Source organism: Phyllobates terribilis, unplaced genomic scaffold (genome assembly GCF_046119375.1).
Source record: "Phyllobates terribilis strain yellow unplaced genomic scaffold, ASM4611937v1 Scaffold_11__3_contigs__length_659146591, whole genome shotgun sequence".
NCBI classification, from domain to species: domain Eukaryota; kingdom Metazoa; phylum Chordata; class Amphibia; order Anura; family Dendrobatidae; genus Phyllobates; species Phyllobates terribilis.
Window position 1 is genome coordinate 189,058,493 of NW_027362771.1, and position 27,893 is coordinate 189,086,385.

Sequence of the window (27,893 nt, forward strand, 5' to 3'; positions counted from 1 at the left end):
CACAAACTGTACATGTTTTTCTCTATCATTTTGTGTATTTTTTTTTAACCCAACCATATTCTGCTTTGTGCAGAGAAATCAATTGTATGGCGTATATCTTGAAAAATTACATTGTAACTCCTATATTTGTTTGTTGTATTGAAAAACATAGCCGTCTACATTGTTTCAAGAAGAAAACCTGTCGGATAAATACACAAGACGGCGCTTGAGGCATAGGTTTCTGTGGGAGAAATCTATAAGTCCACCACGTAATACATATATGTTTTTTTTCTATGTATCCTTTAGGCCTATCCAGTAAACATGGTGTGACCTCAGATATGAGCTTCCACTTGTACATCTAGTGATTCTTGTAGTATCATTATATCAGGATATTGACCTTTCTGCAGATCTCTAGTATAACCTTCAGGGTATGTTTTCTTCCCGGGGATTGGCCTGAAATCCACAGCAATGTAGTAGATAATATACACAGTGTAAAGGTTATGTTAGGATATAGCATATAGAGAAAAAGAACCAACAGATTGGACAAACTGTATATCGGAAAGTTCCTAATATCTCTTTAAATCTGCATGCAGTTGTTAAACCTCATTCACATTCATTGTGCTGTACCTATTGCGTATTTTGGCTCTGGTGATCTAGATTACTATCTAGATTGAGAGTTTGGTTCGGAAGAACCATAGGGGTGTTGCATCTTGGCCAAGGATGTATGAAACCTGTTGCCCCTGTGAGTAATGCCTACACTAAATTGTAAGTACGTCATCCCGCATCTCCAAATCCACAATCGAGGTAGAAGTACATGGAAGGTGTATCAGGCATCCTGAATTCTAGAAAGCTTTTCTCCCTGTTTGTGTAGTTCTTACATGGCATTAGTGACATCCAGCTTTTACTGTTTGGGGCTATAGCAATAATGATTATTAGTAGTAATAGTGTTGGGCATTATGTTCTAGTTGCTGCGTTTTGTTCTTAGCCTCAACCCATGTTAACACTTAGTGCAGATTCCCTACTGGTCGATATCCCTGTTCTGCAGTAAACATGTAAGGCCTCATTTATCAGAACTGTCTAAGAAACAGTTTCTTGTTACCCATAGAAACCAGTATTCAGCCTTCATTTTCATCAACGAAAAGCTAACATTTATACCTCTTCCTTATGTCACTGTGATTTTGCAAATCTACTCTTTAAATGGAACCTGTAACGTTGTACACGCAGTCCGATCTGTGGACAGTATGTTTATAGAAAAGGAGAAGATGAGCAGAAGTCTCTGGTGTTTGTATGTATGAGTCCAGTGTGCAGTCCTACTAGTGATTGACAGCTCTCTGTGCATGTGCAGTCATACAGGAGAGAGTGACAATCACTAGTAGGACTGTCCACTCGACTCATATGTATGCAGACACCCAGGATTTCAATGAATAAAAGGCTCCTCGCCTTGGCAGGTCAGGTTTGACATGTCACTCTCCGCAAGGAGGAACGTTACCCTTTGGATCCTGGTCACCTAGCCAAACCAGAACTCACACTTTACACTGACGAGTGGCAGTACTCCGAAGCACAATGTCTGCAAATTGAGATTCTGGTTCTGACTTTTATCCTAAGTCATGTGACAAGGCTTGTTAGAGAGTCGATATTGACTTTTACAATTGCTACTTCCTATAGGTGGCGCTAGAGTTCTAGTAGTCTTCCTCTCTGAAGAGACAATTTGCAATAAATAAAATGAAAGTTTTACTGAATCTTTTCCCAAAAAAATGTATATCAGCTCCTCCTGCTGTATGCCATGCTGCCTACAGATTAGATACCATTTTCAACATGATCGTTTCCCTTTAAGGTAGGTCAATCCCTTCTTGAGATGGTTCTCCAGACAAGGAGCAGGATCACTGGGGAGGCATCTTACAGCAGCAGAAGCCTCTAGTGACTCCATATTTTTCCCTGCAGTGTTGCAGATACAAAGCATTAATTGAAATTAATGCAACAAGTCTGTCCCAGGAGAGGAAATGCTGACTGTTGTAGCTTTTTGCTTTTACTAACAAAGTCCTTTCGGGAGTGGATGACCTCTCTATGGGATAACGTAAGGCTGCCAAGGTATACTGTATATACTCTGACAGCTCTAACTTTTGCTATGCATTTTTATTTGGTGTGATAGTTGGGATTTCATCCATTCTGACAACAGTAAAAAAGAAGGTACTGCATTCCCTCTGCCAGGAAGATGTGGCAGTGCCTTTGTGGGGATTCTACATTAAGCTCTATGAAAGCTATATAAGAAGCCTAGTGTGTTGCATTACTATGTGTCTCAGAGACTGCATTATTTTCTGTATTAGTTGCCTCTGCCATTTTAGCTGCACTCTGGGAGTCTTCTTCATGAAGCACTAGTTCTTGTACTTTATCTGCTGTGAATGAGCAGTGAGTCATGCACATATTGGATTCCAAAGTTTCTGAGCTGTGGTCACTGTCATATTGTTTCAGCTTTTTTCTTACTTTTGCCTAAAGCTTCATCAAGTGTAGTCCATTATAATGCTCTGCCCACACCGTGCTATAACTTCACCTTCAGTTCACTGGTATACAGTTGTCAATGTCACCTGTAGACTATCATTGGAAAAAAAGCATGTACCATGTGTGTTTTTTTTTTTTTGCAGGCCCCTTCATATTGAGAAAGATTCACATCAGGAGTGTTGCTAAGATCCTAAGGCTATGTGCCCATGATCAGGCTATAGCAGCGTGTTTTCACTGCGTCCAAAGCGCTGCGTCCGATCACGCAGGTAAATCCGCATGCGTTTATTGAACACATGCGGAGTTACCGCGCACAGCACAGGTGAGCTGCTTCCAAAACACCGCTATTACGGATTGTGGGCACGCAGCCTAAAAGATCAGGGGCCCATGCTACATGTCTCCCCATATGACCCCCCCAGACACTTAAAGGGAACCTGTCAGCCGGATTGTGCGAAGTAAACTACAGGCAGTGTCAGGTGGGCGCCGTTACACTGATTAAAATGATACCTGAGGTGAAGAAATCCGTCTTGTGGTTGTTGTTTAATCTTTGATTGCAGTTTGGAGGTAATGATGTGCCCAAGCTTCGGGGCGGCATGTCTCGGGGGCTTTTTGTTTGTGCTCTGTTCTCGTTGTGGCTTAAATGACAGGTCGCTGATCCTTCAGTGACCTGACTCCTATTATAAATACTGCAGTTGCGCAGTTCATAACATTTTTTTTATCTCTAGCAAAATGACGCATGCGCAGTAGCATCTATCGCTTGCCGATGTTACTGCGCATGTGCCACGGCCATTTTGCGGGAGCCAATTTTTTTTTTTGTTAATCCAACAAAATGGCTGCGATGCGTGGCTTTTCTTGGTGCTCTGGCATTATCTTCATCATTGTGGCTTAAATGACAGGTCGCTGATCCTTCAGGGACCGACCTCCTATTTTAAATACGGCTTTTGCGCAGTTCATATTGTGGTCTTTTTAAAAAAAAAAATTTTAACTCCAGTAAAATGGCCCCCATGCATGCGCAGTAGCAGCTATCGCTTGCCGTGTTTTACTCAGATAGCAAAAAACTGATGTATGAATGACCCCTATTCACAGTTCATTCAGTCATGTCCTCCTGAAGTGAAATGTAGTATGCAGACATACCTGTATGAAATGACGAGACTTTTGTTGTGCGTTTCATCAATAGGTTAGAGAATAATATTTGGATTTGGGAATATAATAACCAGTTGTTCCTGTTTTCTCATTGAATAAGCTTAGTAAATACCTGAAGCACATATCCTTTGCAGTGTTGATGTGATTGTTGGCTGCTGTATAGAGAATACTCCCACATACTTGCTTACATAATGAATTTTCCCTATTAGGCTACCGGACTAGTGTAGGAGTCTCAGTGAGATCAAATCCTTGGTGACCTTTCCAGGGTGGCCATTCTGGAGCACAGAACAGACAATGTAATGGATACCTTTGGGTGTACAGTTTCAAGCTGGAAGAGGGGAATTACTACATGAATAATTGTGCGTTATGGCCATATTGCAAGGTGGGGGTGGGCTTGAGAGAATTGGTATGCTCTAGGTGTCTGCTTCCTGAATGCTAATGTGTTGCTAGGCAACATGTTTATCATAGATGGTTACCTTGAAATGACTTGCTGACACTGCTGGGCAACCTGTCATTATTGCAGAATTACTTTTACTATTCCTTATGGCTACTGCATGGGAAGATTATTAATATATTGTATCATGTGTCATATAATACTGGAAGAAACATAACTGGGCATCTTAGTGTTTTTTAGTGCAGCTATACAGTGCATGTAGGTCCCTATAGGTATTGCCATAAAGAAGAGTCAGGCCAATACCTGAGCAACCCTGGCTTCTATCAGCCAGATGTTGACTTTGGTCCTGGGATAAAATCACTGACCAAGGTCAACATCTGTGCGGAGATTGTTTGTTCTCTCCATGTCTATGTGGGTTTATACCCAATCTCCAAAAATTTTACAGATAAGTTAATTGACATTCTGTAAATTAGCCTTCGTATGGACTCGTGCAGACCACCGTATTTTCGGTCCGAGTGCGATTCAACAAAACATCAGAGCGCACTTGGACCAATGTTATTTTATGGGGCTGTGCACATTTCTGATTTTTTTTCCCTCGGACCAAGTCTGTACGAGGAAAAAAATCACAGAATGCATGATTTGCATCCATAAATCGGATCGGTCTCAGCCATGCAGGTCAGTAGGTCCTTCAAAAAGTCAAACAGGGGAACCGGCTGTATGACTTGCGCGCAGCATGGCTCAGTCCCTGGCGGCTATTAACCCCTTTCCGACGAGGTCAGTAACAGTACGCAGCTGTGCCCTGGGCCTTATGGACCAGCTACGTAGTATTACGCATAATGCAATCGCGCCCGCACACAAGCGGTGCAGGGTGAACGCCACCGAGTGTCATAGCTGACACCCGGTGCTATGTGCCAGGAGCGGTCAAGCACCGCTGCTGGCACATTAACCGCCGAAATGCAAAGTTTATTCCGGGAACAAGGGGAGGTAAGCTCCTTTACTTACCTCCTCTCCGGTGTCCTGCACTATCTCCTGCTGGGTCCCGGATGTTGTCATGGTGACCCAATGTCGTCATGGCAACATCTAGGTCACCAGGAGGCAAGAAGTTACATTAGTCATCCACAGTGCGCGACCAAAGTAACTTCTCCCTGTGCAGCACTGACAAGCTGCATGGCATAGGGAGCTGCTGCTCTCTATGCTATACAGCCGACCAGGCTGCAAAAAGTGAAAGTCCCATAGTGGGACAATGTGTAAAAGTAAGAAAAGTGTCAGAAAGTGAAAAACAAAGTAAAAATATAAAAAAAATGAAAAAAATAATCCTCAAAAAATAAAAATATACTGTACCCATAAATAAATAATATTATAAAAAAAAATAAACCTATAAAAGTACACATATTTAGCATTGTCGCGTCCGGAACGACATGATCTATAAAACTGTCCCACTAGTTAACCTCTTTAGTGAACACGGTAAAAAAATGAATAAAAAACAAAGCAAAAAACTATACTTTATCATACCCCCAAACAAAAAATGCGATCAAAAAGACGAATGTAAATAAAAATGGTACTGCTGAAAACGTCATCTTGTTCCGCAAAAAACAAGCTGACATACAGCTCCATCAGCAGAAAAATAAAAAAGTTATAGTTCTCAGAATTATTTATTTTTTCTATAAAATAGTTTTTATTGTGTAAAAGCGCCAAAACCTAAAAAAAATATACATATGGCACTGCTTTAAACGTACTGACCCGAAGAATAACGCTGCCTTATCAATTTTACCACACGTGGAACGGCATAAAAAAAAAAACAAAAAAAGAATTCCTGAATTGTTGGTTTTTGTTTATTCTGCCTCCCAAAAATCGGAATAGAAAGCGATCAAAAAATGTCACGTGCCCGAAAATGATACCAATAAAAACGTCAACTCGTCCCGCAAAAAAACGAGCCGTCACATGACTCTGTCGGCCGAAATATGGAAAAATTATAGCTCTCAAAATATGGCGATGCAAAAACTAGTCTGCAAAAAAAGCGTCTTTTAGTGTGTGACAGCTGTCAGTCATAAAAACCTGATATGAATCTGGTATCATTGTAATCGCACCAACCCGAAGAATAAAGTCATCTAATTACTTATACCGCACTAGAAATGGCGTAAAAAATAAACTCTAGGGTTAGGGTTGTGCTAGGTTTAGGGTTTTTCAATAAATACGCAGCCAGAATAAAGTATTTTAATCAAATAAAAAACACATGTGTTTTTAAAAAAACTTTACTGTACGCCTCCGCGAAGCCATTTATCTTCTGAAAAAAAAGTAAAACAACAAACAACCATATCCCTCACCTGTCCGACGTCAACGACGCAGTCCACGATCACCGTCGATTGTCCCTCGACTATCTGTGTCATCAGCAATCACTGATGTCACTGCTGTAGAAGCCAGCAATCTATACTGACAAGGAGTGTAAAATCACTCCTGTCAGTATACATTGCTGCAGGAGGTCACTGGGATTCATCAGTTGAATATCAGCTGATGAGCCCTGGTGAGCTAACAACCGTGGGAGCATTCTTGAGAATGCTCTCACGGCGAGGTCACGTGACCATCAGCTGATCGGTCACGTGACCATCAGCTGATCGGTCACGTGAGCATTAGTTGATCGGTCACGTGACCGATCGAGTAACTGATCAGCTGATTCCTGACGTCACCGCAGGTCCTGGCAGCTCAGTACACTGCCGGGAGCGAGCCCGCTCCCCACAGTGTACAGCCAGCCGCCGGGAGGAGAGGATCGCCGCCGGGGACCAGGAGGACACCGGGGGGTGCCGAACAGGTGAGTATAAAAGGTTTTTTTTTTGTTTTTACTTTCTTTTTTTTCTTTTTTTACACTGCGGACACGCGGGCTGGGCAGAGTAGACTAGTGCTCCTTCCAGCCATGCTGCTCTCACTGTTATCAGCGAGAGCGGCGATCAGATGAAAGGAGTAGTAGCCTCCTCTCCTGACCTAGGTACCACATGCAGCAAATCCACAGGTTACCTGCAGTTTTGCTGCGTTTCAATTCAAGTCAATGGGCGCGAATTTGCGTTGGAAACGCCCAAACAATGGTAGTGCTGCGTTTTTTTTTTAACGCAATGCGAACCCGGAGCGGAAATTTCTTCATCATGTGCACAGCACATCCGGATTTGCATTGCTATGGATGCCAGACCTATTAACAAGCATTTTGTCGGCGGGAAAAACGCTGTGAAAACGCTTCAAAAATGCTACGTATGCACATAGCCTTAACCCTTATAACTTCCTAACAAAAAAAAAAATTGGTTCCAAAATTGTACTGATGTAAAGTAGACATGTGGGAAATGTTATTTATTAACTATTTTGTGTGACCTATCGCTCTGATTTAAGGGCATGAAAATTCAAAGTTTGAAAATGGCGAAATTTTCAAAATTTTCGCTAAGTTTCCGTTTTTTTTCACAAATAAACGCAAGTGATATCGAAGAAATTTTACTACTATCATGAAGTACAATATGTCATTAAAAAACAATCTCAGAATCAGGGGGATCCGTTGAAGTGTTCCAGAGTTTTTTCCTTATAAAGTGACACTGGTCAGAATTGTAAAAATTGGCCCGGTCATTAACGTGCAAACCACCCTCGGGGGTAAAGGGGTTAAAACATGTTTTTCTCTGAAGCGCCGCAGTGTTTCAGAGACAAACATACACGCTGTGATCGTACAGCCAGTGACTTATACATGCTGCCCACAGTTTGCACAGCATGTATCTGTGAGGTTCCCTTTAAGCAACAGGAAGTAAGTGAGTGAAAAAAGAATAGGAAAGCAGAAAATTCTTTCATTTGGGAAATAATTGGATGCTTTAGTCTGATGAGAGTTTAGTACCAAAATACAGTGGTGTGGAAGTGCTACTTATTTCCCATTTGACTTTATATATTTAGTTCTGTGTTTTATTTACTGTGCATATATCTATTATGACACTGTTGTCTGGCTAGTTCTCTGTGCCAGTGAAAAACTCATTAAAGGGGTTTTCCCATGAAAAAAAGTATTTAATTTTGATAATAGTTCTTGGAATAAAAATAATTTCCACAATTGGATGTATTAAATAAAATGTTCCTGCACTGAGATAGTCTTATAAATGTGCCCCTGCTGTGTACTGTGAAATGGCTGTGTCTGACCGTACAGGAACATGGTCTGATCATACCACAGCTCCTGGGCAGGGGAGGAGGCAAAAGAGTCTACAGATATTACAGCACGGGATCACAAACGATTCTTTTTGTGAGGCAAAACATTTTGCTGCCTATTTTTAAGCAATATTTTACCTTTTTTATCTAAAAGAGAGAATCCCATTCTGTCCTGTCTGTATCCTCTTTTTTTCCTTCCTCCCCTGCCCAGGAGAGGTGGTATGATCAGACCATGTTCCTGCACAATCAGACACAGCCATTACACAGTACACAGCAGGGGCACATTTATAAGATTATCTCAGCACAGGAACTTTTTATTTAAACACATCCAATTGTGGAAATTAATATTTTTCAAAGATCTGCTGATTAAAATATTATTTTTTTCATGGGAAAACCTTTAACTATGGATTTTATATCTCTCTGAGCATGGCCTACTTTATTGATTGCATACCTAGGCATACCGCATGTATTTGTAAGGAGAGCTAAGAGTAAAGTGACTTTGTGCTGACTATGCCTTATCATATTTATGGCAGTGTCACTTAGGCCTAGGACAAGAATAGCAGATGTGTAGTGTAACCTTCTAGTTTATTTTCTTTTATAAAACAGTCATTTGTTTGTTTCCCCTTTACACTTTTGGACTTGCGTATGCATGCAAATGTACAAGGGGTTAAATAACTTAATTAATTTATCATTAATAACAGTGGCACTCCCAGGTAAAAATACTGGGAAAAGCGCTAATCTTGTCAATTTAACCCTCTGGATGCTGCAGTCATTATCCCAGCAGTTGGAAACAGAGCACTTTGTTTTCTAATAGAGACTTTAAGCTTATCGACCGACACATCCAGAACAGCTCCTATTATTCAGTATGGTAGGAGAGGTAGTTCATGTACATCAAATTACTGAACAGTCCTTGGTGTAAAGATGACTCCAGAATGCAAATCGCCAGAGCAAGCTCTGTACAGACTCTGAGTAAAACATTTATTATTCAGTTTACATCTGATTTTGTCGAGAATTGCGTATGATATACAAAAAAAATATCATGTCTAAAACTGCAATCTTTAGCTGCTAAATTTGGGACATTTATCTTTATACTACAAAAACTGCTTAGGGCTTATTCAGACGTCCATGTTTCACGTACATGTTCTATCTGTGATGTTCATGTATAGAACACATACCCATTATAGTCTACGGGGCTGTTCACGTGTCCGTGTCTTCTGCTGTCTGTACGTGTAAAAACCACGGAGACATTTTTTTATCAGCATCACGGATAAAAAGTACCAATACAAGTGTAGGGAGCTGCCCACTTACTAAAGACTATGATACTTTTCCAGCAACGGACCACCATATTCGTCAATATTATTATTGTGTATTATTAGTGATTTACTTGTTATGTTTTATATAGTTCTGCTTACTTGTCAGTATGTAAGATTCACTTGTAAAGTGTCCAGCATTCCAATAATCTCATCTTTACCTCAGGAGTCCATTGTTTCAACAGCCAATAATCTCATTAGGTGAGTGTAGATTGAGACACAGTGAAGCCATCACCACAGGGGGTCTTACAGGCAGTCTCAAATGAAGGCTTCTAGAAAATTCTTCATTGCTTTTTAGCTAACAGTAAATGCTTAAGGGGGAGTGTGATCACTTCTGACCTGGGAGGGGACTGATCCCAGCGAAAGAAAGGACAGACATGTTTTAGTCATAGTTGGGTGGAAGGATTGAAGGAAGAGGATGGAGACCGTGGACTTGGAAGGATGGGTGGATAAACATGTTACCATTATGGATTATGTCGGTTGGATTTAAACTTTCTTGAAAGAACTGTTGCCACTGGATAGAGGATCATGGACTGTGGCTACAGACTATACTGGCTGGAGATACGAAATCTGTGGGCCAACCAAAAGTTGGGAGACAGTGAGTATGGCCTTATACAAAGCCAGTGGAACTTCTGAACCCAGATTGGGAATTTAAGGACTGAGAGAACTGTATTTTGGCCATTTACCTGGAATTGCTTTATTACCATGGCTGTGATCAATAAAATATTGTTGCATCGTTAACCTGCCTAGGTGTTTACTTACAACCCACAACCTCAGATCTTTACAACAAGTATATGGTCCTTGAGAATCACAGGCAGCACATGGATGGCATCAGTGTACAATCCTTGTGTTGTCCATGAATAACATTGTAATGAATAGGAGAAGCTTTGTAAGTTTATTATCCATACGTGAAAATCACTGATCAAACATTGACGGTAAAAACTGGCACTGACCAAACACTGATGAAACACCGTTCCAAAACACTGATGAAAATTGTACTGTTTTTTTTTTGTGTAGGTGAAGAATCATGGACGTCTGAATGAGGCATTAGATTCAGTTAAGGCACAGGAAAAAAAGGCACAAATTGGGTGCAAATATACAGCTGCTCCAGGACTGTCTAAAAAAATGTAGTCACCACTCACTACACAGTGAGTGTGCGGTTATGATTCCCCTTGCATTTTGAGTGACAGGCCTCTCCGCAGCATGTCTGCAGAGCCGGCTGTCACTGTAGGTGCAAGGGTAATGATAACTGCACACTCACCGTGTAGCTAGTGCTGACTTGTATTGCACCCTGCCCTGCTTTGATGACTGGAAGACTGCAGGAAGAATAAAATTACATTTTCTGCCCATAGCCGCGCTTTCAGTAAGGGTGCAGTCAGACTGCCGTATTAGTAGCGCGAGGATCGCATTACAATCCTCGGACTGGCTAGTGGCTCTTCTGATCTGAGCGTGACAGCATGTATTTTTATGCAGCTGTCACGCTCAGGTCAGGAGAGCTGACGGCCAGTCCGAGGATTGCAATGCGATCCTTGCATGACTAATACGGCTGTCTGACTGCGCCCTTACCCAGTAAAACATGTTTAAAATGCTACTTACCTGCAAATTAACACTATATATGCAGGCAAATAGCATTTTGGAGGTTACAAGTACCCTTTAACTGTAAGAATTTAAGGGTTATGCTTCAGAAACTTCCATAAAACTGTCAAGTATTTTGTAACCTAATCACCGGTCTTATAGTTAGACACACTCATGAAATAATTGTTGGTCAAAGAGACGACCCTTATTTTTTCCCCCATGTGCACGCTAGCCTCGAACGAATGCACATGTTTTTTAACCTTCTTTTTGAGAGGGTTTTTAGAGGCTACTTCACCTCAACATTAGTGAGTTCAGGCAAGTTTTCTCTAATGTGCACTTAAAGAAAAATTACACATTATTTATATCTTTCATCCTCCAACTTTTCATACTTGTTTTTAAAAAATATCAAATGTTTCATCTATCGAAGCAGAGAGGTAATTCTTTGCCACTATTATTAAACCTTGGCTGGACAGACATCTGTCTGAGATGGTTTAGTGAATCCTGCATTGAGCAGAGGGTTGGACACGATGACCTGAGAGGTCCCTTATAACTCTACCTTTCTATGTTTCTATGAATGGTAGAAGCTTGTAATTAGTGACCAAAAGCACTGCGGCCTCTACAGCTACACAAATACTAGGTGTGGGTGTCTCTCCCATCTTTCCTTCCTTTTTTAGTGGATTTTTCCTTGTTTCAGCGCTGAGTGATATTGGTTGCGGACGTCTAGTGGATTATGAGCCAGCTCCGTTTCTGTTCTCATTGTCTTCAGGTTATTAGCAATAAAAACTGTGGAATTAATTGAACCAGGAAAATACCTACAGGGACATGAGTGGGTGACAGACATGCGTGGGGGTCATGGGTCACCTTAACTTAGTTGTATGACACAACACTGAACCATGGTAGAATAACAGACTGCAGTATATTGAGCCACAGACTGTTTACAAAGATTGGGCATTTCATGATTCACAATATCTCTTTTTTTTTTTATACAATTATTATTGCGGGGAAATCCAGATGACTACATTCTCTTTATTTCCTGTAACAATACACTCTCCCCATACAGTCATATAGTCTCATTGTCATGTGACCTCTATCCCGAGCCAGAGAAGAAAACAATGGAAAGAAACAGTCATTTCCCTGCACCTTGGATTTTCCATTGCAGTCCATTACAGTATCTGTACTTTATCAAACATTCATCCATTTTTACATTTCTCCGCAGCCCAGTAATATGGCTGTTTTACAGCACAGTAAACGCTGACAAGCAATTGACACTGACTGCAAGATGCCTGGAAGATAAAACAACTGTTCTTTCAAGCAGAAGCATAGGGAGGGTTTGTTTTTCTAAATTCCTGCAGACCGATGCATATTTTCTCCATTGCCTGTCAAATATTAATGAAACTCTATTTGGGCTGTATATCTTTAAGACTGGATCACTACCGCGTCATGTCTCCATTGAAGTGTTTAAAAGGTTGGTGCTTGCAATTTTTGGGAACGCGGCCAATATTTTAATATATACAGAATGTGCAGTTAGTTGTAGGGTTTGGTTTTTATCAGGAACGTGTGCTATGCTGTGAATAATTGTGATGAATGTGAAGAAATGTCAATATTTAAGCATGGAGTTATATGGGTCCTATAAGCATAAAGGAAAGTCAATAAGCTGTTTCCATGATGTACTACTGTTGTCCTTACAGATGTAACATTTTCACTTTTTTCATGCTGTTTGCTTTGGATTTAAGCACAATATAGAGTTTTTCTTCCATCACTCTTGTTATATTCTGTGATTTTAATATTCATAGTTTATTTAGTTACAGTTTTTCTATTAAACAGATACTTGTAAATATTGCTTTGGCAAGAACATTGTAAATAAAACGCCTCTTCATTTTGGGATCTGAAACCATGAATAATTAGTTGCCTACCTTAGCTTGTGCCTGTACTATGGGGTTCACCTCCTGGTGACTGCATTATAGTAATCCGCAGATTACACACAGACACATAGATACAGACCATAGATATAATGATCATTAAATGGAATCTGACATTAGAATCAACCCTCCTAAACTTTCTATATAGGCATATACAGTACAGACCAAAAGTTTGGACACACCTCATTTAAAGATTTTTCTGTATTTTCATGACTATGAAAATTGTACATTCACACTGAAGGCATCAAAACTATGAATTAACACATGTAGAATTATATACTTAACAAAAAAGTGTGAAACAACTGAAAATGTGTCTTATATTCTAGGTGCTTCAAAGTAGCCACCTTTTGCTTTGATGACTGCTTTGCACACTCTTGGCATTCTCTTGATGAGCTTCAAGAAGTAGTTACCGGAAATGGTCTTCCAACAATCTTGAAGGAGTTCTCAGAGATGCTTAGCACTTGTTGGCCCTTTTGCCTTCACTCTGCGGTCCAGCTCACCCAAAACCATCTCGATTGGGTTCTGGTCTGGTGACTGTGGAGGCCAGGTTATCTGGCGTAGCACCCCATCACTCTCCTTCTTGGTCAAATAGCCCTTACACAGCCTGGAGGTGTGTTTAGGGTCATTGTCCTGTTGAAAAATAAATGATGGTCCAACTAAACGCAAACCGGATGGAATAGCATGTCGCTGCAAGATGCTGTGGTAGCCATGCTGGTTCAGTATGCCTTCAATTATGAATAAATCCCCAACAGTGTCACCAGTAAAGCTCGCCCACACCATCACACCTCCTCCTCCATGCTTCACGGTGGGAACCAGGCATGTAGAGTCCATCCGTTCACCTTTTCTGCATCGCACAAAGACACGGTGGTTAGAACCAAAGATCTCAAATTTGGACACCTCAGACCAAAGCACAGATTTCCACTGGTCTAATGTCCATTCCTTGTGTTCTTTAGTCCAAGCAAGTCCCTTCTGCTTCTTGCCTGTCCTTAGCAGTGGTTTCCTAGCAGCTATTTTACCATGAAGGCCTGCTGCACAAAGTCTCCTCTTAACAGTTGTTGAAGAGATGTGTCTGCTGCTAGAACTCTGTGTGGCATTGACCTGGTCTCTAATCTGAGCTGCTGTTAACCTGCGATTTCTGAGGCTGGTGACTCGGATAAACTTATCCTCAGAAGCAGAGGTGACTCTTCGTCTTCCTTTCCTGGGGTGGTCCTCATGTGAGCCAGTTTCTTTGTAGTGCTTGATGGTTTTGCAACTGCACTTGGTGACACTTTCAAAGTTTTCCCAATTTTTCGGACTGAGCTTCATTTCTTAAAGTAATGATGGCCACTCGTTTTTCTTTACTTAGCTGCATTTTTCTTGCCATAATACAAATTCTAACAGTCTATTCAGTAGGACTATCAGCTGTGTATCCACCAGACTTCTGCACAACACAACTGATGGTCCCAACCCCATTTATAAGGCAAGAAATCCCACTTATTAAACCTGACAGGGCACACCTGTGAAGTGAAAGCCATTTCCGGTGACTACCTCTTGTAACTCATCAAGAGAATGCCAAGAGTGTGCAAAGCAGTCATCAAAGCGAAAGGTGGCTACTTTGAAGAACCTAGAATACAAGACATATTTTCAGTTGTTTCACACTTTTTTGTTAAGTATATAATTCCACATGTGTTAATTCATAGTTTTGATGCCTTCAGTGTGAATGTACAATTTTCATAGTCATGAAAATACAGAAAAATCTTTAAATGAGAAGGTGTGTCCAAACTTTTGGTCTGTACTGTAGGTCATAGAAAGGTGAATAAAATGATACCTTGATATCTGCGATCCAATCTCTTATATTACAGGAATCCAAATTGTTCTTAATATGCAAATGAGCTGCAAGCACATATATCTCTCTGGGAGATCTATGGATCGGGCATAGTTCCACCTGAGCGTCTGCCTCCAGAACTTATTTTAAATGAAAGGGGATGTTGCCAGTGTGAGATATGTAAACTAAGAGAGCAGACTGTCAGTCATTACATGCCTCACAATGATAACACCACCTTTTATTTAAAATAAGCTCTGGAGACAGAGTCTCATGCAGATCTGTGTTCAGCCTATAGTCCTGAACAGCTCATTTACATTTAAGAAAAACATGGATTTATCTGGAATAAGATATCAGATAGCAGATATCAAGGTATCATTTTATTCAGCTTCCTATGACATACATGCCCATATAGACAGCTTATGAGGTTTGATACTACTGACAGATTCTGTCTAAATTATGTCTATAGCAATGCAATTATTGGTTGCGTCATTGCAAAATATCTTCCACTTGTGATGACCTACTTCAAAGTAACACTAAGGTTGCGCCATTTAAATGTTTATATTGCTGTATCTTACATCAAGTCAGCTTATAGTATCGACCGAGACCCTGAATCCAAGGTTGGATGTGTGAGATAATGGAAAAGGACAATAGTGGAAACGATGAGAACAATTTTCCACATGGAAACTTGTTACCTTTATCTCAATTACTACACCGCAGTTAAGCATCCTGATTAAAAAAAAATAGGGATCAGATATTCTGGCTTGTCTCTCTCTCCAGCGCCATTACAATCCACTCTAGTCAGCTTCCCCCAGCTGACTGGCCAAGGTGAACACCAAGCCTGGTTATATGCTGAGCCAGTCAGGTGTACCTAATCAGTGCCTGCAGAGTTAGGATTTGACTCTGAGTTCAAGGCAGAACCGGATTCTGATGGAACAGATATTGGAGCTGGTTCAGACAGGACCGATGCTTTTGCTGGTACAGATAACACGGGTCTCAAGCACAGGTCCTGGTTCAGGTACCGCAGATGTGGCGGTTTCTGGCTCAGGTACCGAAGGCGTGGTTTCAGGTTCAGGTACCGTGGGTGTTTTTTCAGGTTCAGATACGGATTCAGACAAGGCTGGTACTGGTACAGGTAAACTGGACAGGTACAGGGACCTAACAACAGACTAGCAGGTTACAGACTGACTGAAGACAATTTTTGCTCAGACACCTCCCTACAGGGGAAGGTGGAGGAATAGCTTATTACATCAACTTAAGCGTGAGAACTGGAAAAATATTATTTATCATGTTTATGGTGATAAAGCATTAACCCATTCCTTCAAAATCAATTTTCAGTTTGCCCTTTTGTTTTCCCCATTTTCTTCCAAGATCAATTGTTCTTTCATATTGGTAGTGTATGTGTGAGTGTATATGTATATAATATATATGTATATACATATACACGCACACAAATGATTTTGGAAGAAAAGGTGGAAAACTAAACACCAAGATGAAAATTGGTTTTGAAGGAAGGGGTTAATGCTTTATTACCTTAAACATGATAAACAATATTTTTTCCAGTTCTCACACTTAAGTTGATGTAATAAGCTACTCCTCCACATTTCCCAGTTTTGATAAATCTCTGCCATTGTTTGTTCAGAACATGCCGGTCAGAAGCGTCTAATCAGCTGTTTTTATAATGACTTCTCCTTTCAATTTGTAGGCGAAAGATTTTAATATGGAAAATTTGAGCAAGCCGGAACTGCGTTTTCTTTTAAGTATATTAGAAGGAGAGTTGGAAGCAAGGGACCTTGTGATAGAAGCATTAAGGGTAAGTTTTATTTCTCATGCTGCGTCTTGTTTTTTAATAATGCATTACACATTTTAATGCGAGTAAGGAGTAGAAAATGTAAAGTATCAAAATGTACAGATATTCGAATTACTAAACCATTGGTGAATCTAGGTTTGGTACTTATTTGTAGGATTGGTCCCCTTCCCTACAGAAAACTGTTAGCACTTTTTATATGTTATATTTACATCTTGCTTCAGTTACATGATGAAATCCTAGGAGCCAAAATATGTTTTTTTAGACAGTTTATTTTAATATTCTATTGTAGCCTAACCTGTATGTGTCACATTCATCTGCAGTTTGGGTGGCAGTACAATGGTGACGTCACTAGGGCTCTTTTCCTAGAATCTATGTTCTATTTCTACACTGTTGTCATGGTGAGCTACCGGCATTTAGAGGATCTAAGTCACCATGTTATTTCATCCAGCCTGCCTTGCCATTGTTAGTTGACTAATGGTCTGCAAGTTGGTTTGCAAAGTAACATAAGACAGAAATAGTTGTCCACTCACCTTGCGCAACTTCGGTTGCATTGCAACATACTGAGCCACAAGTAGTCAAACAGATAAGATAAATCGCCAACATCCAATATGCGATAAAGCATTCCAGCTTTATTTCATCCTATTAAAATCATGGGTCTTTACATACAGTGAAGACACGAGACTACCATGTAACGCATTTCCGGCCAATACAGTCCTTGGTCATTACCAACTAAGACTAAGAGCCTTATCGGTGTAACTCATGTCTTCGCTGATTTAAAAGGATGAAATAAAGCTGGAATTTTTTATTGCATGTTGGTTGCTGGCTATTTTCATATCTGTTTTCAAAGGAACTGTACCATAAAAGTCATTATGAGATGCTAAATTGGATCTTAGTGTTCCCAGTGCATGTGGATTTTCACGAAATCTTCTAACTATTGTAAAGTATGTGGGTTTTTTTTCGCAGATAGTTCTCTAGTTATTGCAGAGAAGCACTAATCTTTTATCTCAAAATATAATGTACAAGTAGACCCTGAATTAATGATGAATTTATTAAAATTGCTAGTTTATTACACCATAAACTCCATTCTGCAAAGTAAATGAATTGCTTTACTACAAAAGCTGGATATGAATGTTCTATATCTTGTATCCATAATGTACTGCTCCAATTTGCAGCAATCCCTAAGGCTACAGTTAGTGCGTGGGCAACTACATGATGTTTTGGGTTGGCTGCACATTGTCAGCCTATGTGACCCATCATACTGTTTATAAAGCAATGCTCGAAAAATATGTTTCCCAATGAAAAGAGACGCCAGTGGAGTGCTAGAATGCAGAACATGGGGCGTTGTTCATTTTATGTGGATTAGGAGCAATATTTTAAAGAACAAAAATAACTCTTCACCTAGAGCAGGGATGTCAGATATAATATAATGTGCCCCACATAGTCCTCCATACAGTATAATGGGCCCCACATAGCGGTGGTGGTTCTGGTGTCGCGAGCCAAATAGAATCACTCTGCGGGCAAAATATGGCCCTTGGGACAGAGTTTTACATGTATGACCTAGAGGATATCGCATGCCCATAACCATGTTAATTCCACTGTCCTGAACAGGTCAGTGTCAAATGCACTTGCAATGGCTTTTAGGTGAGTGGCGACCAGGGACACTTCACAGTGCATTGTGGATGATGTAGGGGAAATCCCATTTAATGGAGCTGGATTATCAGGCTGGCAGGAGGTGCTGAGGACAGTCTGCTACTGTCCATCAGTCTGCCAGGCTGTGTTGGTGAAATGAGTGCACATTTAGAAAGCTGTTTTGATGGTTAACAAAGGGGTGGAAGCAGTTTAATTTTGGAAACCTGCTGACAGGTTCCCATTTAATAGTTTTTGGGTTCCCATTCTATTCGGTTTTTTTCCATCATGTTCTAGGCCTAATGTATTTTTATTTTTCTAAATCCTTTCTAAACTCTGACATGTGCACTCACTAATACATGTGATATCTGGAGGGTACACATCCTTTTACCAATGGAAAAGCACTGTAAAGTACTCTTGTTATAGAAATTTCTAAAGCTATTTTATACAAGATACATCACAAGTACATTTTATCTAAAATAAGCCAATTAAAGTATCATCTGAGAATGTGCAGAGCTTGACCTGGCCCTTAGGCCTCATTGTGCTCATGGCCATTTCTTCTACCTCTTGTTTGAGGCTAGCACGAGGCTATTAATAATCCAAGATTTTTCTATTTTAAATTGATAAGACATTCAAACTGCAGGAAGCAATTTTTCAGGCACTTTGTACTAGTAAGAAAATATCTACAGAGCAGCTTCTTCCCCGGGGTTTTAGAAGCCGAGCAGTTTGATGTTATTTGATCCTTTTACAAGGCTGCCCTTGACCAAGGAAGAGTGTTCTTCTCCCACTCACTAATACACAACTGAGAATAAATCTGGGATTTTAATCTTCTTTTAGAAACCTTATCATCATCACCCTCCGAATCATTTTAGTTATGTCTCCAAGAGTTAAGACGCTTTTTCTGATGAGTACCATCTCATGAGAAGAGAGGGGTTGCTGACCACGAGCACTAAAGAGTAATTTTGAATTTCACAACTTATTTGTCACTATTTTGGGATCATCTAAAGCCACAGACGGTTTGTAAAGTTTGATGACAAGCTCAAGTGGGCAATTTCCAGAGCTTAACACATAAAAAATCCCATGTCCTGGAGCTGAGCCAGTCCTGCTCAAGTTTTTGCAGCGGTCTGGAAAGACAAAGTTGAATCCCAGTGAATTTGGTTTGAACTCTGTTACAAAAAGTCAGAAAAACTCTGAATTCACAGGAAGTCCTTGCCAGAAATTTGAAGCCTCTTCAAGATTTTATTAGGTGAAAAATTCAGACCTTACTACACATTAGATGCTAAATATTCTACACTTCCACAGGTGATTCCAAATTGAAAGATGTGTTAACTGTGGCATGCAGTCGAAACCATGCACCCATGTGGTGGCCAATGGCCACATGATTTAGAAAGTACTACTTCTGTTTACCTACAGAATAGTTCGATAATAGCCACCTCATTCAGGAGTGACTTTGGCCATATGCTGCATCGTGAACTTCCAGCCAAAGGCTGAGTCCAGTTGAGTATTGTTTTTTCACCCACTGTATGGTGTTTTTCACATCCATTCATTCATTTTTGACATCTATATGCCATCCATTTTTTACTTGCACAATTAAAAAAATTAAGGTTTAAATTGGTTTGCTATTCAGCCTTTGCAACAAATCCATTAAAAACAATGCTATCTCTATGGCATCTGTATTTTTTTTTATGTACCCATTGAAAATCAGTTGCCAAGTCTTATCCGAAAAACAGAAGAGATTAGTCCATACAATGTTTTTTTTTTTTTTTTTTTCACAATGTGTAGAAAAACGTTCATCTGAACTAGCCCATTTGTATTGGTCCATGTGTTATCTGTTTTGCATGAGGGCTGAAAACGGTTGTGTGAACCTGGCCTTAGATATGCATCATTAAATGAGAAAACAAACTAAAGTTTAGCTGGTTTAGTAGAAGGGTGTTGACCTGTATTGTTAACACCTGTGTTTCTTTAAAACCTGTGCCAAGAGGTAATCAGTGGCTACACCCATTGTATTCACATGTAATGCATGACTTTATAAATTATGTGAGATCTGTCAAATCCCCGTGCTTATACATCAGTAATACAGTTTTTGCCTAAAATGTATATTGAGTATAGATTTTCTGCATATTACCCTAGATTATATTTTAAGGTTTCTGCGCGATTCAAATTTAACACTAGAACTGAGGAAGGGGTCATAATAAGGTGTTGACCAGCTAAGTATTTTTTTTTTATTTCTTACATCACTATAAAATGGGTCATACTTACTCTACTGATCCCCTACTGTTTTCATTAACTCCCTCCATCAGTGCTCGGACCTTCACAAATCCTGGGACTGAAGGAGCCAAGGCATACTCCCGCTCCATTGGTTACTGTTGTGGTTATTGGTTTGGCTGCAGTTATATGTTTTTATGTTACTAAAAAAACGTAGACCTCCTTTTTAAATGCTGGCATTTTACAGATATCTAGAAGTCAGTATTTTTGGAGGAGAGATGCTGACTGACAAGGCTTTCCACTTGAAGTACTTCTGCATGTTCACTATTTCATGACAAAGGCACTTTAAAGACAAAATCTGTTTTATTAACTACTATATGCACAGAATAGTTTAATGTTGTATACCATTGAAAAATTTGGATAATTTGCTCATTGCTCTTAAATGATGACTTTTGTTTTCACAAACATTTGCATAAATTAATTATACCAGGAGAAGATAAAAGACTTTGGAATGAACCTTAAAGGAGAAATCTGCTTCTTTATCCACTTGCAGTGACTGCAAAATACATTGACTGCGCACGCGCCTGGAGCCACAGATCACAGCGTGCGCACTGAAGCTGGTAATTACACAGCCTCAGTGTGTACGTGCCGTACCAGCGGCCCGACGTGTGCAAATGCGCAGGCGCCCACAAACATAGCGCTTGCCGGGAGCCGTATTCAAATGTCATGGGCGGTGCCAGCACTAGCTGAACGTGGCGACCGCCCATGACTGAATGTGAGAATCACACCCCTATGGCTGAATACGAGCAGGTAAGACAAAGTATATAAAACGTTATAACATCATTATATTACCACTGATTTTCATGAAAACAGCTTGTTAGTGATGCACATTGCATCACTAACAAAGCAATAGAGGCAGTGATGATAGTAACTAGGACATGACAGGTTCCCTTTAAGAAAGACTAGTCTAAGTTTGCACTGTCTGAAAGTTAGACTGTTTTGTCTCAGAGTGGTGTTTGTGTATAAAGTAATAAACCACACCAATCAGAATTAGGACGTTATTGGGCTACTTGTGAGCTAATTCTTCATTAATATCTACCATTATAAACCATCTTTAGAGGCCTCTTTAGAACTGTCATCATTAATCCACTGACATTTAGGATTGTGTTTCCTCTTAAGTAAGTGGTAAGCAAGTTAGGTTATTAATACATACAAGAGCTTATGCTCACTTCATAAAACTTAAGGTAACACAATTCTAGCATCAAACTAATTTGACCATGGGTTTTATGGCAGTAAATGTCATGTTTGTGAAGCTTTAGCTATTAGTTTGTACAGTTTCTATTGCTGTAAAGAAGCAAGTGAAAGAATGGACTTGTGACTGTAGAACGAGGATCTCACCAAAGCGCATAGTTCACTGGTTTGCTTTATTCTGAATGCAGTTTACCAAAGTCATCACATAGCATTGCTGAGATGCTTGTAAATGTCACTGATCTGCTTGTAAACATACTGCAGGCAACTGGAAATGTTAGATTTGTGTGTCTAGTTTCACCTTCTTCATATCTTCATGCATAACCCCTGAGCTATACTATTTGTGACATTACGCGTCTCTGCATACCTACAGTATTTTGATGACTCCAATGTCTGTATCTTACTATTACTTTAAAAATGACCTGTCAGCTCTTCTGACATATCTGCTATTTATATTCTCTATAAAATAACTATGCAGTATCTATTGTGAGAATTCTGCATTATGCCATCTCTTAATTATTTCTGGAATCTTGTGGATAAATTCACAACTGGATGTTGCCATCTCATTTGCCAAATGGGGCATGTTGCTTCATAGTCTAACTATTTATAATAATGGGACAATGTCAAACTATGTATGGACATACTCCTTTGTCAGGGAGAATGGTAACACCCAGTTGTCAATTTGTTCATACATTTCTAGGAGGAATAACAGAGGAACAACACAATCCAGCTTCTTATGTCACTGTTATCCATGGGCTTTATCTGGTTGAAACGGGCCTCTGCTCCATGACTTCTCTCCCTTCCTTCTGTACTTCTGAAGATAGCTGAGCCTTTGCATTCTATCTTTCCACCAATGCAGTTGCATCTGAATCAAAAGTGTGTCAAGTGGCAACTAGCTGGAGTTGTTCTGAAGTCTGGCTCTAATGCCACCAGCTTCATCAGGGTGCTCAGTTCTCTTAGGCTATGTGCACGTGATGCGTTTTTGGTGCGTTTTCGCAGTTTTTGATTTCTGCACAGAAATGGGCCAAAAATGCTAGGTAATCCGTATGCCAACTAATTCAATGACAATCCTGAAGAGCTATTCACATGATCAGGAATTTTCCTGTCAGGATTGTCATTGCGTTTAAATTTGCAGCATGTCATTTCTTTGTGCGTTTTTGCAGCGTTTTTCACCCATTGACTTCAATTGAGTCAGTCAAATCCACAGCAAAAGCACAGGTATAAAAATATTTGCGCATCTTCTGCGGAAGTTTGCTGCGTATTTGACTGACTCAATTCAAGTCAATGAGCCAAAAACGCGGCAAAAACACACAAAGAATTGCCCGCGGAAGACTACTCCTCCCATCATCCTACGGCCGCTCCAGCTGATAATAGTGGGAGCAGGCGCTGCTGACGGGACAAGTAGTCTCCTCAGCCGGCGTCTGTGCTCAGTGTAAAAATAAAAATCGATATTAAAATAAAAAACACTTCATACTCCTCTATCTGCCATTCCCCGAGTGTCCCACGGCGATTCGATCACCCGGCAGCACTCTATACACTGACGGGAGCGCGATTGCTCCAGGCAGAATATAGCGCTGATCTGTGGGAGTGAGGTCACTGGAGTTCAATCAGCTGATGAGCTCCAGTGACCTCACTTACGGCACCTGTGCTGCATGGGAATTTTCTCACGCAACACTGATGCAGTAAGTGATGTCACCCTAGCTTATCAGCTGATCATCAGCTCACTCCCAGCAGCACAGCACTGTACACTGACAGGAGTGATTACACTCCTGTCAGTGTATACAGTGCTGTCCTCTACAACAGTCACACCAGTGATTGCTGGTGTGACTGCTGTAGAAGTGACCCAGATCTTCCTGGGACACTGGATTATGTCATCACGGCAGACAGGTGAGGGATATGGTTGTTTTTTATTTCCATTTTCTTAAAGGTGACAATGGCTTCAGCGGATTAGGCGTTAGGTGAGTAGACGGTGTTTTTTTTTGAATAAATGATTAAAACAGTGTTGAATTTTATTTAAAATAAAAGACTTCATTCTGGCCGTGCCTTGATTTCAAAAACTTTACTATGGGAATAGTAATGAGGACGTCTTATAGAGCGGAGGCTAAGCGCCAGATTTCTTATGAATGCGCCAGTTCTGGGGCCGCTGAGTGCTGATATTATTAGCCTCTGAGGGCACCAGGATCCATGGCTTCTTCCCTGGTTATTAATATCAGCTCACAGCTGTCTGCCTAGCCTTTACTGTATAGATTTTATAGAGGGACCCTACGTCAATTTTTTTCTGGGGTCCCCCTGTAATCTAGCCAGTAAAGGCTAAGTAAACAACTATGGGCTATTATTAACAGCCAGGAAACATTTTTGGCTAATGGCCCCTTCCCTGGTTAGTAATATCAGCCTCCAGTGGTTGGCTTTCCCTCTGCTGGTTATGAAAATGACGTGGGAGCCCACGCCATTTTTTTTAAAATGTTAGGCTATGTGCCCACAATTCGGACGTAGCAGCACTTTGGACGAAGTACATTTTTGAACGCAGGTAAATCCGCAATAAATTCTAGTAGTCAAATTTCTGTTGCGGAGACTAGCGACTCCGCAAGTAAATTTCACATGCTGTGGTCGGGTGATCCGCAGCCTCAGATGCATGCATAGTGAACATGGGATTTCTAGAAATGCCATCCACTATGCTGTAACATCTGGCTGCTGCGGGTTTGACACTGCATAAATACGCTGCTTAAAACCCGCAGCATTTCCTGATCATGGGCACTTATTCCAAACTCAGCCGCAGCATGTCAATTTCTGTAGCGGAATGCTGCAGATTTTGACCGATTGAAATTTCATTACATGCAGTGGATCCGCATATACTGCGAAATCAAGTGCGGCATTAGAACTAGTGTTGAGCGAGTATGTTCTGTTAACCCTTTCGCCGAGTATGCTTGGCCGAGCTCCGAGTATTTACAGCTGCTCGGTGTTATGTTTAAATCACTCCTGTGTACATGATTTGCGACTGTGTGACAGCTTTATTACATGTGAGGAATGCAAAAGAAACAATCATTCCTCACATGTAATAAAGCTGTCAAACAGTCGAAAATCATGCACACGGGAGTGATTTACCGAGCAGCTGTAAATACTCGGAGCTCGGCCCGAGCATACTCGGCGAAAGGGTTAACAGAACATACTCGCTCAACACTAATTAGAACACATCGTTTTGGATGCAGTGAAAATGTGCTACTAGTTGCTGATCGTGGGTACGTAGCGGCTAACCAAACAGTTTTGAGCTGTTATTAATTGCCAGAGAACATGGTGGCCTAATGGCCCCTTCCTAGGCTAAAAATAGCAGCTCTCAGCTGCCCCAGAAATGACATGAATGGGGATTAGGGTTTATGGGATTAGGTGGTGCTACCACCAAGCCCTTTGTTTAGTGATGAAGAGGTGTCTACCAGACACCCTCATTACTAAACCTGTACGTAAAGCGTTAAATAAATACACACACTGAAAGTAAAACACTTTATTTGAAATACACCAGACACATTCTTTAATCATTTAAATTAACCAATATACTCACACCAGGTCCGACAGTAATCAAAAGATTAAAGAGATGTCCCATGTTTATTTTTTTAAATATCTTTATTTAGCTCCAAAAAGCATTTATTGCTGTACAAAAACGCATCAAATATGTACCAAAATCGCAGCAAAACGCGTAATCAAATCCTGAACGTGCGCACATACCCTTAAACCACACTAGACTAATGTTGGGTTAACCCGCCAATATGACAGTATCAGCCAACATTCTAATGTAATAATTCTCCAAATTTTTGCCGAAACGTACAGTACATCGAAGTCTGGTGGCATCCCAGGTGGAGAGGAACAGTTTAAGAGAGTTCATTGTACTTTTAGTAGTTTGATATGACCTGATATGATATGTCTTTCAGTACACATTACTTATTCTTAATTGACCTCCATCGAGTCCTCTCTAACCTGTGGTGTTGTCCCATTCTTAGTGACTCTATTTTTACTTAGTTTATAACCATATATTCTAATAAATATATTTTAAATAAATTTTTCATGGATGTCTTAGTTTTTAAAATGTAGGATTATTATATTTTTTAGACCATCCTCATTTTAAAACATTGAAGCATTACATTACATGTGTTATTTAGACTACTTTCCAAATTATTATTTCATCATTTAGTCACTGGCGCCCTTATCTTTGTTTTTGATTTACAAGATTCTAATATGTATGGGGGCCTCCCAACTCTTCTGACAGATTGTGTCCGAGAGATAAGTATCCGGAACACCGTATTTCCAACAGCTGATCCTTTTGCTCCTTGGATGATATTCCACCTTGAGTGGTGTCTGGCAGTGGCTCTCTCAAAGCGAACACAGGAGAGCTCCACCGAGCCAAGCATTCTTGTGTATGGAGGAGTCAGGAAAGATAGCATTGGCTACCTGACATAGACCGTACCTTTGAGGAGATTACTCAATACATTTAGATATTATTTCTGGTTAATTTTTCTTTTGAAAAATCTAAAGAAAAGGCTTTTGTGTCTAGAGAGAATCACAAGATTTGGTAGTAAGTAGCACATGATGTACAATATTGAGTTTTGTTTTTTTGTGAAAAGGTAAAGAGTTCTTTCTCTTTTTTAAGCTTTCTGTGTGTCTGTGTCCAAATGAAACACAAGGAGATCCCCTAGGTGGATCAGACCAGATACTTCTGATGACCTAAGGTTTGAAATTGACACCTTTTATCATCCACAAAAAAGTTAAGAAGCCAAGACACCATTATAGTCCAGCTTTCACAATCAGCACCAGCCTTACTGAGCCGTTAGACTTTTTTTTTACAGAAGAGATGTGACTTATCCACCCACTTTTTCTTCGTCTATTGAGGTTGTTTTTCCCATGTGCCCGGTCACTTTACAAGATCAGATATAGACTTGCCAGAGTGACAGACTAATGGGCTTTTCTTGAAAATGAAACTTTTCTAGAGGGTATGTTCGGCCATTCCTCATCATATATAGAGCCCAGCATCCTAACCAAATGTTCTCCGAGTGTTTGTTTTAAATATATAAATGGGACGACCCCATATCTCTCCTCACTTAGACTTTCTTGTGAGACTGGATGTTGAAAAAGATCCATGGTTACGACCTCTGATATAGTGACAGCTAGTTGCTAGTGGTCGTAACCATGGATACCTAAGGTCCTGCAATGCCTGTATATGAGGAAAGAGACATAGCGAATCAGAAAAACTATACTACATCTCTAATTGGGTGTATTTGCTAATATTATTATTATTACACCTACTACACATTGGGATAGGATCTTAGAGATGGGAACACCCTTTTACATCCTTTCAGGGTGCCCATACACACGAGATAGCTGTTGGCCAAACACTTGTTCATCCAACAGCTATCGTTTCCCAATTCATATTACACACAACATCTCACTGTTGCCGGGCATTCTTGTTTTTATTGTGGAGAAGGGTGATTAACACTTCAGTCTTCTCTGTCGATGACTTGCCTCTCCTGAGAACAAAAGTCGGGCATATCTCTTTAAACTGCCCAATCCTTCCCTCACCGGACATCAGACTCGGCCCTTATATATGGGGAGGTAAAGTTACCCAAGAGAAGCAGGGATCCTCTTCTGGAGGGCGGGGCGCTGGTAGTATGGGCTTCTGCCATGGTAGGTAAATGTTCACAGAACCCTTCAGAGTCAGTGCACCACTGGCCGCAGTGATTTGTTTTCAAATAATTGTTTGATCTTTTGCTTATTTTGTGATGTCTGATTCACGTGACTGTAAAGCTTCTTTTCCTGTTGGGGAAAAAAAGCATCAGAAACCGTTGTTATAAGGGAATACCCAAATAAACATTTATCTATAAAAATTAGAAGGGCTGCAATGCAAACTTAGTAGCAGGGCCCTCCAGTTACAATATTAGTGACCTATTTAGCAAAGACACCCTTTTGCCCTCCTAGTGGCAAAGCCTAGGTGCAACTGCAACCTCTGCACCCACTGTTCTTTCAAGTTCTAGTAAAGACAATAATTTTGTACAGTGGGATAAGAATTTCTTGCTTGTGCAGTCAGTTTTGTCTGCCGCAGAGTCTTGGCCTCAGTGTTTATGTTTAGGAATATAGCAGTTTTACAAAGCCAAATATGGTTGTATGTTGGGGTCTGCAGAAGAGGCAGCGTATATAGCTTTGTCGACAGAGCTGCTTGGAACTTTCAGATCTTTATATTCCAAGTGACAGG

General features: G+C 40.4%; 1 protein-coding gene across 1 annotated transcript in view; it reads left to right on the forward strand.

The window, feature by feature from the left end:
- The window catches only part of CTTNBP2 (cortactin binding protein 2), a 148,859-nt gene that overhangs the window by 2,130 nt on the left and 118,836 nt on the right, over positions 1–27,893 (forward strand). Inside the window, exon 2 of the mRNA XM_073651904.1 lies at positions 16,478–16,585. Coding sequence (XP_073508005.1) covers positions 16,478–16,585 — 108 coding nt within the window. The remainder of the gene's footprint in view (positions 1–16,477; positions 16,586–27,893) is intronic.